Raw genomic sequence first — 16,022 nt, forward strand, 5'->3', positions numbered from 1 at the left:
GAATTTGCCTACATGTTAAAATTGATTACATTTCAATTTTGTGTCACTGATCTACACACACAATACCGCATAAAGAAAAGTGGAATTGTGTTAGAACATTTTAGAATTTAATAAAAAATGAAAAGCTAAAATGTCTTGAGTCAATAAGTATTCAACCCATTTGTTATGGTAAGCCTAAATAGGTTCTGTAGTAAAAATGTGCTTAACAAATCACATAAGTTGCAAGGACTGTGTTCAATAATAGTGGTTAACATGATTTTTTAATGACTACCCCATCTCTGTACCCCACACATACAATAAGGTCCCTTAATCAAGTAGTGAATTTTAACAGATTCAACCAAAGACCAGAGAGGTTTTTCAATGCCTCGTAAAGAAGGGCATCTATTGGCAGATGGGTAAAAATACAAAAAGCAGACATTGAATATCCCTTTCAGCATGGTGAAGTTATTAATTAAGCTTTGGATGGTGTATCAATACAACCAGTCACTACAAAGATACAGATGTCTTTCCTCTAACTCAGTTTCCAGAGAGGAAGGAAACTGCTCAGGGATTTCCCCATGAGGCCAATGTTGACTTTAAAACCGTTACAGAGTAATGGTTGTGATGTGAGAAAAATGAGGATGGATCAACAACACTGTAGCTACTCCACAGCACTAACCTAAATGACAGAATGAAAAGAAGGAAGCCTGTTCAGAATACAAATATTCCAAAACATGCATCCTGTTTGCAACAAAGCACTTAGTAATACTGCAAAAACAAAAAAATGTAACTTTTTGTCATGAATTCAAAGCATTATGTTTAGGGCAAATTCAACACATCACTGAGTACCACTCTCCAAATTTTAAAGCATGGTGGTGGCTGCATCATGTTATGGGTATGCTTGTCATTGGCAAGGACTGGGGAGTTAAGGATAAAAATAAACATAATAGAGCTAGCTATGCACAGGCAAAATCCTAGAGGAAATCCTGGTTCAGTTATCTTTCCAACAGTCACAGACGAATTCACCTTTCAGAAGGACAATAAACTAAAACACAAGGCCAAATCTACTCTGGAGTTGCTTACCAAGACAACGAATGTTCGAGTGGCGTATATAGTTTTGACTTAAATCGGCTTGAAAATCTAGCAATGATCAACAACTTGAGAGAGCTTTAAAAAAAAAAATTACAAGAATAAATGGCCAAATATTGTACAATCCAGATGTGCAAAGCTCTGAGACAAATTACAATCAAATCCATTTGAATCCCACTTTGTAACAACAAAATGTGGAAAAAGTCAATGAGACTCTGTATATGAATATTTAATCAGATACTGAAGGTTTTGTATTATAAATCACAGTGTGAACGTCAAACCTGCACATCTAAGTCTGACATGATTTTATCGGATTTTACCGTTTTAAATCATGAGATGCTAATTTTATAATTTCTCTCCATCTGCATGTCTTGGCAATGATTATAATGCACCAACTTTTCATCCCTTCCAATCTCATTACTGAAATATAGATTGTGAGTGTTTTGGCCTTGGTGATAGAATAAAAGCCTCTTTCTCTAGACGCATATAATTGCCTTTTATTTAGACACCGCCACCCCCCTCAACCCACTTCCTGTCCCCTTCCATCTTCAAATGAGGCTCTGGGTCAGCCCCTTTCTCCTGGGGTGTGACATTTGACCTTCACACTTTCTCCATTTGAAGGGAGTGCAGTGTGTGGAAAACTGCACTCGACCCCTACTGCGGACCGCTCCGCTAAAAGCAGCCACATTCCAGAACTGCAGAGGCCCCGTGGGGATGCTGGCATGAGCTCAGAGGATGACGGCCGATGGGTGTTGGACTTCACTCCAAGACGCGCCCAGAGGTCCAGCCTCCCGCCATGCCAGATCCCAGGTGTGCATCCTCTCATGGAAGTAAAAATATGTTCCCTTTCATCTCTCATGTGAATGTCCAGCGTAAATTTGCATTTGACTCTTCTAAACCAATCCCATAGGGAAGATAGGCTGACACTGATGATGTCCACAGAGAAAAATTTGCGTCACTGAAAAAATTGGGGGCAGGTGTGAAATCACAAAATAGGTCACTTAGAAAATGTGGCTATCAGATTTTTTTCTTCCTATTCTAAAGATGTGCCGTTTTCTCGCTTCCTGGGTCGGCATCTTAACATCCAAGCAGAGTGGGAACAGCAAACACATGTTCACAGCTCCAATAAGATGTAGATGTATTTGCAAGGCTGTTCTTGAGTTACAATCTAGTATCAATAGAAAAGAGCCTATAGCAAAGTCAAGGTCGCATTAAGAGTCAACAGGCACAAATGAAACGGTCATTAAAATACCCATCAAGGTAGAAAATGTGACTAGGAAGGAATACTTGTCAAATCTTCTTGGTCTCACAGATGTTGGCGATAACTCACAAATAAGATTGAATGACTTCCCAAATATCCAGTTATCCACAGGGTATCTGTCTGCTTCAAGGCAATGCTGACGTGGTCATAGTTGGTAAAGACTGCCAGTTGGCTTAACTTCTGCATACAATCAAATTGCACTAAGCAGAATACAAATAAAGAAAATAAGAGAAGACATTTTAATCTCAATGGTTTATGCCAGAGTGGTAAAAATTACAATTGCTAGGATTCTCATACAGTGTTTGCTGCCGTTCTTATGCTGCAGCATGTCCTTGTGTGACATCAAAAGCAATTTGTTCTCATGCACCAGTGCTCTGAATGCCAACTGAGATAATTGAGGTTAGTCATTTGATGTTAGCCATATTTGTTCGGTAACATTGAAAACATTGGCATTGAAGATTACGGTCATTGTAGTTCTATTGATTCACGAGTGGGCAGTAGCAGCAATTTCACTCATGTGGAAATAACAGTTCTCAATAAATGGGGAAATAGTTAACAGACAATAGCTTTCTAGTGCTCAAGGTTATTCTGGCTGATGGTTAACTCCTAGGTTGCAATGTTTCTAACGTTCCTTGATAGATTGATGTACTTAATTTGGCCTGGTTACTTCAGCTACACTGTAGATACTTTAATGTTATCACTACTAGATTGGCCAAGTGCATTATCCTTCTCAGAACATACTCACCGGACAGTTTATTAGATACACACATCTAGTACCGGGTCAGACCTTCCTTTTCATGAACAACAGCCTGAATTCTTAGGGGCATTCTACAAGGTGTCAAAAGTGTTCCACAGGGATTTTGGTCCATGCTGATGCAATGGCATTACACAGTTGACACAGATTGTACTACAACAGTCATGCTGAGAACAGCCCGTGAAAGCCATGATCCCTTATTGATGTCACTTGTTAAATCCACTTCAAATCAGTCTAGATGAAGGGGAGGAGACAGGTTAAAGAAGGATTTTTAAGCCTTGAGACAATTTAGACATGGATTGTGTATGTGTGCAATTCAGTGGGTTTAGTAGTAGGTGCAAGGCACACTGGTTTGTGTCAAGAACTGCAATGCTGCAGTTTCCCGTGGGTATCAAGAATTCTCCCATTGGAGTCAACATGGGTCAGCATCCGTGTAACGCTTTGATACCTTGCAGAGTCCATGACACAACGAATTGAGGCTGTTCTGAGAGCAAAGGTGCAAGCAACACCTAAGGAATAAATTACATCTTGCCTATTTAATGATTTCTACCATTCTAGAAGTACTAAACTGTGATAAATTAAATCTGGGTGTCTTTCATGTAAACGTTTCCAATAAGCAGAAGCTACACGAGAGGTTAGAGACGACGGCTGATACTGCAGAGTCATGTGACCAAATGCTTTTCAACCGGGAGATCCAAAGCTTCAGGCCACTGAGTGACTTTTTCCTTGAAAAATTATATTTTGGTACACAACTGAAGTTGATATGCTTGGAGTTTGATATGTCGTCTTTGAAATTGGTCTTCACTGGGCAGAGATGCAGGTAGCTACCGTGGCTGAGAATGGGATTGGGAGGGGGTGAGTAGGAGGGAGGGAGCTGGTCTTTGTTCCCCCTCAGACATCCGTTATCTCCTCCTCCATGTCATCCTCCTCCTCCTCCTCCTCCTCCTCCGACGACGTCAGATCCAGCTCATCCATCTGAGACACACATTTTGGACACGAGCAGACGAACAGGTAGTTTTCTCTGGGAAGACAATAACGATGTTACATAAGTCACACAGTTGCCTGTCTCATTCTGGAGAGCAAGAAAGATGATAACGCGGACTGATAGAATGCATTTGCGTCAATCTATCATCACTTCTCTGTTAAAAAGAAATGCCATTATTCAACACGCATACTGTAAACACTATGTATATAACATAATAAAACAGTATATAAGCATAATACACAGTGGGTCTGAATTGTTATCATTTGCTGAGAAAAAAAAGAGACAGAGGCCAGTCTTTGTTCACGCTTCACTACCTCCAGTTTCTGGGAGTTACAGCATTTCCAAGGTAAAATGCCTTTCAACAGGATACAGTGAATGTGAATCAAAAGTGGGCTTACAGAACAAGCCTGCCCTGGGTTTAAAGTGCGACTGAACCAAAAAAAGCTAATACTTTTGAAAATGGCATATGTGGCATCGATATGAGTCAGAACTACATTTTGACACTAGAATAAATGTTTCTAAGTGTAAATAGGATAATTTTGGTCTTGAAGACGGTCTGAGATTTGCGAGATAAATAAGGAAAGAAATTGTGACAAATGAAGGATACCCTAAATTACAGTAGAGTTGGGTTTATTTCAATCCTGACACAGCTGGCAGCACCCAAGTAATCATCAGTTCAGAGCTCAGCTGCATACGAGCCAATTGTGACGCACATGGTCAATTTTGTTAGACATTCAATATCCCTATGGGGCAAGTTAAGGGCTATCAGTACATGACAAAACGTACATGAGATTTAAAAAAAAAAAAGTCAATAACTCCAAATTTCATTGATTTAAAAACCTAAAACCAACTACAAATTGCAGAAATCCACACAAATATTGAAAGCATTTAATGAAACTAAAATATCGTCCCATTTACATTGTGCAATTTCATGACGGCACCAACTATCCCCACAGATGGGCTATCCAAAGACAAACCAATTTTGCCAGTCAGCTGAAGCGAATAGGTGAAATAAATTGGCTTGCTCCTTCCAGACACAAGCCCCGGTTAGACTGTTTCCAGTTACCTACACTGAACAAAAACAAACGCAACAATTTTACTGACTTACAATTCATATACGGAAATCAGTCAATTGAAATAAATAAATTAAGCCCAAATCTATGGATTTCACATGACTGGGCAGGGGCGCAGCCATGGGTGGGCATAGGTCCACCCACTTGGGAGCCATGACCACCCACTGGAGAGCCAGGCCCAGCCAATCAGAATGTAATAAAGCCTTTTTGTGGGGAAAAGCTCAGACAGATCCCGCAGGTGAAGAAGCCGGATGTGGAGGTCCTGGGCTGGCGTGGTTACACATGGTCTGCGTTTGTGAGGCCAGTTGAACATACTGTCAAATTCTCTAAAACGACATTATAGGAAGCTTATGGGAGAGAAAAGAACATTAAATTCTCTGGCAAAAGCTCTGGTGGACATTCCTGCAATCAGCATGCCAATTGCATGCTCCCTCAAAACTTGAGACTTCTATGGTACTGTATTGTGACACAAAACTACACATTTTGGAGTGGCCTTTTATTGGATGGATTATTTTAGCAAAGGAGAAATGCTCAGTAACAGGGATGTAAACAAATTTGTGCACACAATTTGAGTGAAATACGCATATTTTGCATATGGAACATTTTGGGGATCTATTATTTCAGCTCATGAAATCAAGACTTTACATGTTGCGTTTATATTTTTGTTCAGTGTAGAAGGGTGAGTTACTAACTGTACTGTTTTGGCAATGAACGTACAAACGCTTCCAACGTTCAAACACGCCTCCAAAACCCGAAATCTCGTTCTCAGTCGCATTTCCCAATGAGGAGAATTAAAACAGAGGCTAAATCAGGAAGTTTAGCCCCCCTTTAAGGGGGTAAAAATAGGTAGTGGATTGACAGTTTGCTAATCGATCAAGAGCGTTGTTCGGCACCGGAATAACCACCAGAACCCCTCGGCTGCGCTGGCCCAGGACTGACTGTTATTACCTGCGAGGGTGGCCATTGAACTGGGAACAGTTTGAGTCTGTCAAAGGGACACAGGGGATTTCAGTTGTTTACCTCAGGAGTTTCTGTCTGCTATGACAGCTCCGGTCACGCTGACAGCAGTCCAAGTAACTGATGCAGATCTCCTGGATATGTGAGGAAACAAAAGTTAGCAGATGAGGACATTCACATCAAAAGACCTCCCATTACTGTTACTATATTTACACAACAATGCGCTATTATTTTGGTGCCAGAATTCAATCGATGGCTGGCAAAACATTTCTCTAGCCTCCTCACACTACATTTACAGGCAGATGCAAGCCTTCTCAATATCTGATAGCTTGACACATCAGCCTCAATCCTCAGTCTCTGACCGCTAAAACTGACGGACAACTGAGCACAAAGTTCTCTCCAGTTTATCCATGGCCAGAATGTATTCCCTCCAACCCAGCATCCTCTTCTGACCTCTCCAGGGCTGATGTCACTAAGGGCACTGAGGTGAAGCAAGAAGTTGTTGTTCGGGAAAGATGCCTCCGCTTTCGGTATGCAGCTGTGGTTACCTAGAGAGTAGACGACACAACCAAAACAAAAGTATTTGATAACGACTGTAAACATGGCCTTTTGACCAGGGCAGTAGTTCATTTAATTTATCCTGTATGATGTGTGCGTTTGTGGATTATGGAAGCTGAGGTCAGAAGCCACCTGATTGTGACGACTCACATGAGCTCTGAAGTAGGAAGAGCCCAGAACCCTCGCAGTTCAGGAAGTCACCGGTCTCTGCGGAGACAAATCAAATTCAGCTCTGACCTCCATTCTCAGTAGCAGAGATGTATTCCATTTTAGTAAGGATTTCAAATATGCTGAGTCAAGCCAACCCAATTCAGAGGCGCCAAGTATCCTTTGCAATCTATTATAAAATGTGAGCTGCACAAAGCCTTGCTTGGTAATGTAGGTTTAGACAAATATTTTAATCAGACAGCTTTTCCCCAGTATTCCTCAATAAACAGAACAGATGTCTCATGAAGCAGTGTAAGAAAGGAATTGTGACCTTTCTCGATGTCCTTGTATAGTTGATCAATGAAGGAATCCAATTGCTCCCTCTGCTGGCTAGTCAGCTCCAACGCATCACATGCCTGAACCCATTGGCTGAGAGAGCTATGTAAAGAAACATGATAAAACGACGTCGGCACTTTAAAAAAATACTAATATTGGGACTAATGGCACGCCATAAGTGCATCATTTATGTCCATAACATCAATCATTTATGAGTTGGAAAGATTGAGAGCTGAACCTTACCTGGTACCTATGCCCTGTCCATTGGTGCCTACAAGGGCGAAGAGGGAGCGAAATCCCTCAAGTGTAAACCATTGTAACGTGAAAGGACACCCCTTATATAGCATACAGTATCTGCATCATAATCACACATGTTCAGCTCAGAGCTCACTCATGGGAAATTATTAAATCCAAGACAGATATTATTTTATATTCTTGTCTCCAGGCTGACAATGAAATAGCCAAGTACCTAGTATTAGCTTGACAAACATGTATGCCCATAAATAAATTGGTCATGTAAAGGGAAATTGTGCCATTCTTACCATATTGAGATGATCATCGTAAAGTGCTGTCGTAAACAGGGTTTGTAGTAAGGTCAAATGTCCCTACAAAATGCAACATACCATAAAACTTATATTAAACGCAGACGCTCAAATGTCTTTTTTTTAAATATCCAGGCAACAGCACACATTTCAGCAAATAAAGGCTTGATCTAAAATAAATGTTTACGAGGTTTAATGTTTGATTTGTTACATTAAATACACTGAACAAAAATATAAAAGGTAACATATAAAGTGTTGGTCCCATGTTTCATGAGCTAAAATTTCCCATATGCACAAAAAGCTTATTTCTCTCCAATTGAGCACAAATTTGTTTAAATCCCTGTTAGTAAACATTTCTTCTTTGCCAAGATAACCCATCCACTGGATAGGTTTGGCATGTCAAGAAGCATGATCATTACAGAGGTGCATCTTGTGCTGGGGACAATAAAATGTGCAGTTTTGTCACAACGCCACAGATGTCTCAAGTTGAGAGAGCGTGCAATTGGCATGCTGACTGCAGGAATGTCCACCAGAGCTGTTGCCAAAAAATGGAATGTTAATTTCTCCACCATAACGTCGTTTTAGAATTTTGCAGTATGTCCAAACAGCCTCACAACCGCAGACGACGTGTATGGCGTCGTGTGGGCGAGTGGTTTGCTGATATCAACGTTGTGAACAGAGTGCCTCGTGGTGGCGGTGGGTTTATGGTATGGGCAGGCATACGATACGGACAACAAACACAATTGCATTTTATCAATGGCAATTTGAATGCACTGGGATACCATGATGAGATCCTGAAACCCAACGTGAGGCCAATTATTTTTAAGGTATCTGTGACCAGATGCCTATTGTGACCAGATGCCTATTGAATATTCCAATTGATTGATATCCTTAAATTAACTGTAACTCAGTAAAACCTTTGAAATTGTTGCGTTTATATTTTTGTTCAGTATAATTTGAAAACTAAAAAATGGCACTCATACGTTTTTAATCACCTGTAAGAAACTGCTAGCCATTTGGCTGCTAACAGCTGAGAACTGCTAGCTAACAGGCAAGCACAAAAACAGTCAACTTCGAGAGTACAGAGCCCTCAAATTTGGCTGATCGCCCTCTAGCGGCGAAAGTACGAACTGACAAATGCACAGTTGAAGGATAATTAAAAAACGTTTTTAAATAGAGACATACTAAGACAAAAGAACCATCACAGTGTGTAAATGATAGCAGTGCAGGAAATTAAGAAATGTATTAAAATGTTGGAAGAGAATGCTGGAATGAAACAATTAAAGTAAAGATGTGCCCATTTGGAATGTTATATTGTTTTTGTGCATCTGAGCTATTGTCGTTCAAGCAGGCAGAAATTCGGCAAGTGTGACATAGAATTGCGATAAAGACGCCCTCACTAAACTGTTAACAGGAATGTCTATCATGCATGTCAGATTCAAATACTGGCCAATGTCATAACAGGGGAGGTTGTCTTCTTTCGAATGTTCTTTTGTGATGTTCCTACCCCGAGAAACGTAATTTAACAGAGGGTCTAACACATTTCTCCTAATTGTCTGCCTCTTCAGTCCAGGGTGCATTGCATGATGCCGTTGAGATTGTCAAACTCCACTGTGAGCCACATCAATCTGCAGGTTAAACATGGTGAGATTGTACTCCTAAATTGATAGCGCAGTTTGTTAGAGCCATTTTACAGCTAACTAGATACTTCACATGCTGATATTGACTTTGGTATTATTGTGGGTACCTACGTTCGCTAGCTAGCTAAATAGCCAGCCAATAGAGAGCGTTGCATTGTGGGTTTTGTAGTTAACTTGCGCTGCCACAGATTTCCACATGTTGCTACCAACCTTATTTTAGAGTCAAAATTAAACATTTGTTCACAAAAACTATTTCCAACATATTAGCGTTATGTAACACTAAATTACAGGAATGAGTGGTTTTGGGTGGATTTTTCCTTTAAATATGCAAATAAGCAAAAGCTGTGTGCTTTAAGTAAATAGACACCGGGCTCAAATAGAAGCCTGTCTGTAATAAGTGCCTGTTGTGTTCAGTGATTTAAGCAAATAAACACCCAGGCAATTAATTGAAGTTTTACAGTAGTCTATAATCTATTACAATAACAATGAGTCAAATCTAATAGTTAGCACAAATGTGAAAAAACAAATTTCAAGCTCAATCCCTGTTTCCTCAATTCCTCTCTAAGCACATTGGAGGAGAGGTTCCAAGGTCTCTTCCTCAGAACTCCTCCTGCAAATGAGCCTTAAGGGGAATTGAGGAAGCAAGGATTTGACAGCTAGTAGTTTACATTTTCAGGCACAGCCACTACCTTCTTACCTGGAACTTCTCTCCCAGCAGCTTGTGTGCAATTTCCTCCTCCTCGTTGGCCGCACGGCTGCAGAGCTGAAAGAACAACTTCTGCCAGCAGTATTTGTCTTGGGCCTGCATGACAAATTCAAACATGATATAGTGTTTGAGTTACCTATTTTGCACAGGTATGCATGCACATATAATATAATGTTATGTTATAATAATGTTATGTTATAATGTTATAATATTATAATAGCAAACTGACAGGTTAAATGCTTCTCCAGGCATTGTAAAGGTCTGTTCATCTACACAGACACCAGATTCTCAAACAAGCATTCACTACAAATCGTCACTGTCCGATAAACCTTTCAACTCTATTTTTGAAAATGTTATTTTTTCCCCCCACATTTATTGAAAGCAGTACTCTGAACATGACTCTAGGACCAAGAAAACATTCAAAATAGCTTCTGGCTTCTGATAATTGAATGTTTGTTAAAATGGGGGAATATTTTTTTTTCTTCAGTTTTCAGCCGACAACAAAATATAGAATGCAAATATAGAGAGCAACTCACTTTGGAATTAAAGCAGCTGGAAAAAAAAGGCGGTAGGAGGTAGCTCACCTGTTTGACAGTGGCCACCATCCTGGCCATGAGCATGATGCTGGAGGTCTCAGGAGGGTAGTGCATACTCCTAGGGGACAGATGGAGGGGATCATGTCACCTCATTCAATTACAGCCAAAATATCACTGAGGCTGGATCTGAAAACATTACTAGCTGCCAACTCCTTGCTTTCTCGTCCTCATTTCCTCCAATTCCTGTCTCCCTGTCAAAGCCAATTGAAAGAGGAATTGCAAGGGAGGGATCTTTGAGAGGGAGATAAAGAATTAGAGGAAACAAGGACAGAGAAACATTGTTTCAAAACCCAGAGACTCGGCAGACCAGGGTTTGGCAAGTCAATGGGAGAAGTGAAAAATGTGTCCTTAGTTAATTTCCTCAAAATTTAAAGGCAAAACCTAGATTTGAGATAATGTCTTCGTTAGCTGAAACTGTAATTACTACAACCTCGTGAAATTGACATACTAACATGTTTTTATTTTCATCAAAACATTTTATTGAAGTGGTGCCTTTGATTTGACGGCCTGCACATAGGTAGTTCGGTGCAAAAACCGTTAGTCCCGATGACGTGTTTCTGCGAATGAGCTTAGCTAGCTAACGTCAACCATGATATTTACCAGCATGATCGGGGATTCTATTTGAGATGCAGTTTCTAGACATCTTCATAATGTACTGTCTTTGGTAAAATTTTCAGAATCAGTGCAAGAGAAATATGGGCCCCATCAATTGGAATTAAATTAAACAGCAAATCCATCTCACCTCCAGGCATCCTTAAGTTTGTTGACGGGATGGTCCGGGTCCTCGAGAGTGGCCTAAGCACAGGGCCCGATGGTACTGGTCTGCCGCAGCCTGCCGACACTCGTTGCTACAGTACATCACCTGGAGGGGGAGACAAAGTCTACTTCAGTGAGAGGTCTTGTTTGTTCCAATAAGTTGGACCCGTTCCTGACCCGAATAAATTTGTTATAAATATAGAGACCTGATTCAAATGGACCCAAAGACAACCGGACCAGGCCCCGTATAGACCCGGTCTGATCCGATCCCAGTGAAGGAAGCAGCAGAAAATATATATTTTTAGCTACGTTATTAACTGAAGCTGTTAATGCACGCACCGGGGGAGAGCGGAACGGAGCTAAGAGGGGACTTGCTGTGTTTGTGACTGTGTGGCTCGAGGAAGAGACACAGCAGCAACCAAGTCGACTCGCACCACTAAACTCTATCTGCAAAAGCTAGATGACTTATCATCCAATCTTACATAGTACCCGTTTGACTGCATCAAACCAAGATGAGAAGCTAGTTAAGATAGCTAGCCATCTTGGTTAAGCAAGCTATTTAGGATGCACTTTCTCCCCCGTCCTACACAATAGCTCCATTCAAAGTATTAAGCAGCAGACCATCTGCTGGCTCTTGATCGTTGAAAGGGAAACATATCCTTCTCATTTAACTTTTAACTCCATGGATCTCCTAACTTGTTTACCAATACACATACGGGGCCAGAGTCTAATGCCGCTTTGATGACTTGTGATTGGCCAACAAAAAAACAAGCTACACTCCTGTGAAAAATATGCGTCTCTCTCAATAAGCCGAAGCAGCATAAACGAGACAATTTACTCTCCCTCCCTCTACTGCAGCAGTCGGGTGAAGAACCTTACCGGCAAATCAGTTATAATTCCACATACCCGAAACAATTAAATCAGAGGTCAAATACAGAATTTCGGACCTCACCTGGTCGGGGCCTGGGTAATAGAGTTTCGGGAGGACCTGTGAATAACTACACTGAAGACCAAAGCGAAACACTGGACTAGGCTGGAGGAAGTAGCTACAGTATATCAACACATCTCCATATGGAGAACAGGCATTGGGTAGGTGTATTACATTTAAGTGGCTTCTAATCCTTCATCTCTACAGAGCTAAAAAAAAACATGCTAGGAAAAAGCATATAGGCATGCTCCATTTTGCTTTCAACAATGTGTTTGAAGATCAGTAGTGTCCAGTCCTTAAAGCTTAAATATGTAACTTTTTGGGCAATCCAACCAAATTCACATTGATGTATCTATAAATCACATTTCTTTCTCAGTAAAAGCAAGACTAAGAAGTGGGAGATGTGTTATGTGCACTATTTCTATGCCTCCCATTATTAGGTTTTGTTTTTGCATCTTTTACTTTCGGTTTTGTACACCGGCTTCAAACAGCTGGATATACAATATTTTTGGTTAGGGAAAAGATTTCAGAGTGGTTCAGACAGTACAATGATTCTCTATACTATACTTGTTTGATTTGTCACAAATTAAAGTTAGGCAATCTAGAAGAATTTTTGCAACTAGGAAATGGGAGCTATTTCTGCATAGTGCACCTTTAATTGGCAGTGCAGATGGGGAAAGACTTGAGAGAGACACTCACCTGGCATTGTGGGCAAGCTTGGTGCAGCTCTGGGCGCACCTTGCACAGCTCAGTGTGGGGTAGACTGAGGCCAGGGTTGCCACTCAGTCTTCGGGCATTATCCTGAGCTGTCTCCAGAGCACTCAAGCAGTATTCACAGGCTGGAGGAGACACAGGGATGGATGATTAAGTAAATGAGAGATAACTAAGGGTGATTTTATCACTAAATAAACTACATGACCAAAAGTATGTGAACTGCTCGTCAAACATCTCATTCCAAAATCATTGGCATTATGGAGTTGGTCCTCCATTTGCTGCTATTAACAGCCTCCACTCTTCTGGGAAGGCCTTCCACTAGATGTTGGAACATTACTGCGAGGACTTGCTCCCACTCAGCCACAAGAGCATTAGTGAGGTCAGGCACTGATGTTGGCCGATTAGGCCTGACTCGCAGTCACCATTCCCATTCATTCCACAAGTGTTCAAGGGGGTTGAAGTCAGGGCTCTGTGCAGGCCAGTCAAGTTCTTCCACACCAATCACAACAAACCATTTTTGTATGGACCTTGCTTTGTGCACAGGGGATTTGTCATACTGAAACAGGAAAGGGCCTTCCCCAAACTGTTGCCACAAAGTTGGAAACACAGAATCATCTAGAATGCAATTGTATGCTGTAGCGTTAAGATCTCTTCACTGGAACTAAGGAACCTAGCCGGAACCATGAAAAACAGCCCCAGACAATTATTCCTCCTCCACCAACCTTTACAGTTGGCACTATGCTTTGGGGCAGGTAGTGTTCTCCTGGCATCCGCCAAACCCAGATTCGTCCGCCAGACTGCCAGATGGTGAAGTGTGATTCATCACTCCAGATAACAAGTTTCCACTGTTCTACAGTCCATTGGTGACGAGCTTTACACCACTCCAGCTGACACTTGGCATTGCATATGGTGATCTTAGGCTTGTGTGCGGCTGCTCAGCCATGGAAACCCATTTCATGAAGCTCCCAACTAACAGTTCTTGTGCTGACGTTGCTTCCAGAGGCAGTTTGGAAAATCGGTAGTGAATGTTGCAACCGAGGACAGGCGATTTTTAGGCGCTACGTACTTCTGTTCTTTGAGCTAGTGTGGCCTACCACTTCTCGGCTGAGTCGTTGTTGCTCATAAACGTTTCCACTTCACAATAGCAGCACTTACAGTTGACCGGGGCAGCTCTACAGGGCAGAAATTTTACAAACCGACTTCTTGGAACGGTAGCATCCTATGACGGTGCCACGTTGAAAATCACTGAGCTCTTCGGTAAGGTCATTCTACTGCCAATGTTTGTCTATGGAGTTTGCATGGTTGTGTGCTCAAAATTGATACACCGGTCAGATAGCTGAATCCACTAATTTGAAGGGGTGTCCACATACTTTTGTATATACAGTAAGAAACACCATTAATTTAAAAACAATCAGCCGTTCCCCCTGGCCTATGTTCATCTAAAATATGGATTACAAAAGAAAAGCCAGCTGGAACATTTTGCGCCAAGATTTTCAGTCGTCAACAGGAACATAAAAGGAGGATTTGTTGTAAGTTCTGAGTTGTTCAGTCTGTCAACCAACTAAATCTTGAACCTATATGGCACCCCACCTTTATATTTGTACTGGGAATTCCACAAGAACTGTGAAGAGACAAGAGGGCGCTCTACAAAAATGGTGTCTCCCTTCTTGATGGCCTTCTTGGCAAATAATCCTTTGCCCTAAAATAAAAGCAAAATGTTTAATGTTAGTTTGCTATGACAATTTCATTACGCACCTAGCTACATATACTTTATCCATACCAAGTGCACCCTATTGAGTCAGACCAGGATAGCCTTTGACCTTTATTAGCCCCTTCAAAAAGGTATAGGAGACTAATCTGTGCAAAGCTTTCATTAGCTAGCTAGCTAGCTACTTAACGTTACATGATGCTAGCTAGCTAGACTAAACGCGTAGCTAGCTAGTTAACATTAATCAGTTAGTCACCTCAATGCCACATGGATTGCTGACATGTCCTAGCTAGCTACAGTAATAAAGTATAATAAATATAGGCCATATGTGACATTTTAAATGTATGAATTTCAGTCCTTGACTAACAATGTTATTCTGTACTACTGTATGTTTTGTCTATGTGACGTTTTAAATGTATGAATTTCAGTCCTTGACTAACAATGTTATTCTGTACTACTGTATGTATTGTCATGTTTCATGTGGACCCCAGGAAGAGTAGCTGATGCTTTTGCAGCGGCTAATGGGGATCCTAAAGTTAACATGGCTGGTAGCTAAGTAACCACGTAGGGAGCAAATAGTTTTTTAAAACCTCAGTGTAGTAGCTAGCTATGGCCAGCCAGTAAACATAAAAATATATTTTTTTACAAGAGATTCTGTCCTGCTCATAATTTGGGCCATCCAATTTGACAGCATGCGTGGCACTGCATTTGGCATCAAAACGGTGCTAGAAAACGACAAACTTGAAATTAGCCTTTTCAAAAGAAATCCCTGTCTGCACATTACCTTAACCTTGTCAATAAATCGGACTTCCACACAATTGCAAACTTTAGTTGTGTCCACGCAGAAAGAAAGCATGACATCTTGTGAGGCAGCCATCTTCAAATTAACCCTTGGCCTTTGAACTCTAAAGTTTTTAGAGGAGCCTACGCGTAAACATTCAATTTTATTTATTTCACCTTTATTTAACCAGGTAGGCTAGTTGAGAACAAGTTCTCATTTACAACTGCGACCTGGTCAAGATAAAGCAAAGCAGTGCAACACAAACAACACATGAAATAAACAAACATAGTCAATAATAAAATAGAAAAAAGTGTATATACAGTGTGTGCAAAAGCAGTTGATATAGTACTTTTATTTTATTTTCAGTAATACGCTACAGTGAGTGCCTTGTAAAATTATACTACATGATTTAATCTTCCATTAGATGCAATTAATTATATCATGAAGACCAAACTTCCAATAATGTTTGAAAATGTACACACAGTGCCTGATTAATGAATTCAAGACGCTGG

At 40.9% G+C, this 16,022-nt stretch overlaps 1 protein-coding gene across 1 annotated transcript; it reads right to left on the reverse strand.

Moving 5' to 3' along the window:
- Window positions 1-1,221: 1,221 nt before the first annotated feature.
- Window positions 1,222-15,639, reverse strand: LOC112221108 (SET and MYND domain-containing protein 5-like). Its single transcript, XM_042303218.1, is given in 14 exon segments — window positions 1,222-4,104; window positions 6,162-6,232; window positions 6,552-6,646; window positions 6,807-6,863; window positions 7,135-7,241; window positions 7,383-7,453; window positions 7,682-7,744; window positions 10,019-10,123; window positions 10,612-10,681; window positions 11,366-11,410; window positions 11,412-11,485; window positions 13,007-13,146; window positions 14,612-14,720; window positions 15,514-15,639. Coding segments are annotated over 14 exon segments (1,230 nt in total). The 5' UTR covers window positions 15,607-15,639; the 3' UTR covers window positions 1,222-3,974.
- Between the last annotated feature and the right edge of the window lie 383 nt (window positions 15,640-16,022).

The sequence above is a fragment of the Oncorhynchus tshawytscha genome, linkage group LG21, assembly GCF_018296145.1.
Source record: "Oncorhynchus tshawytscha isolate Ot180627B linkage group LG21, Otsh_v2.0, whole genome shotgun sequence".
Taxonomy (NCBI): domain Eukaryota; kingdom Metazoa; phylum Chordata; class Actinopteri; order Salmoniformes; family Salmonidae; genus Oncorhynchus; species Oncorhynchus tshawytscha.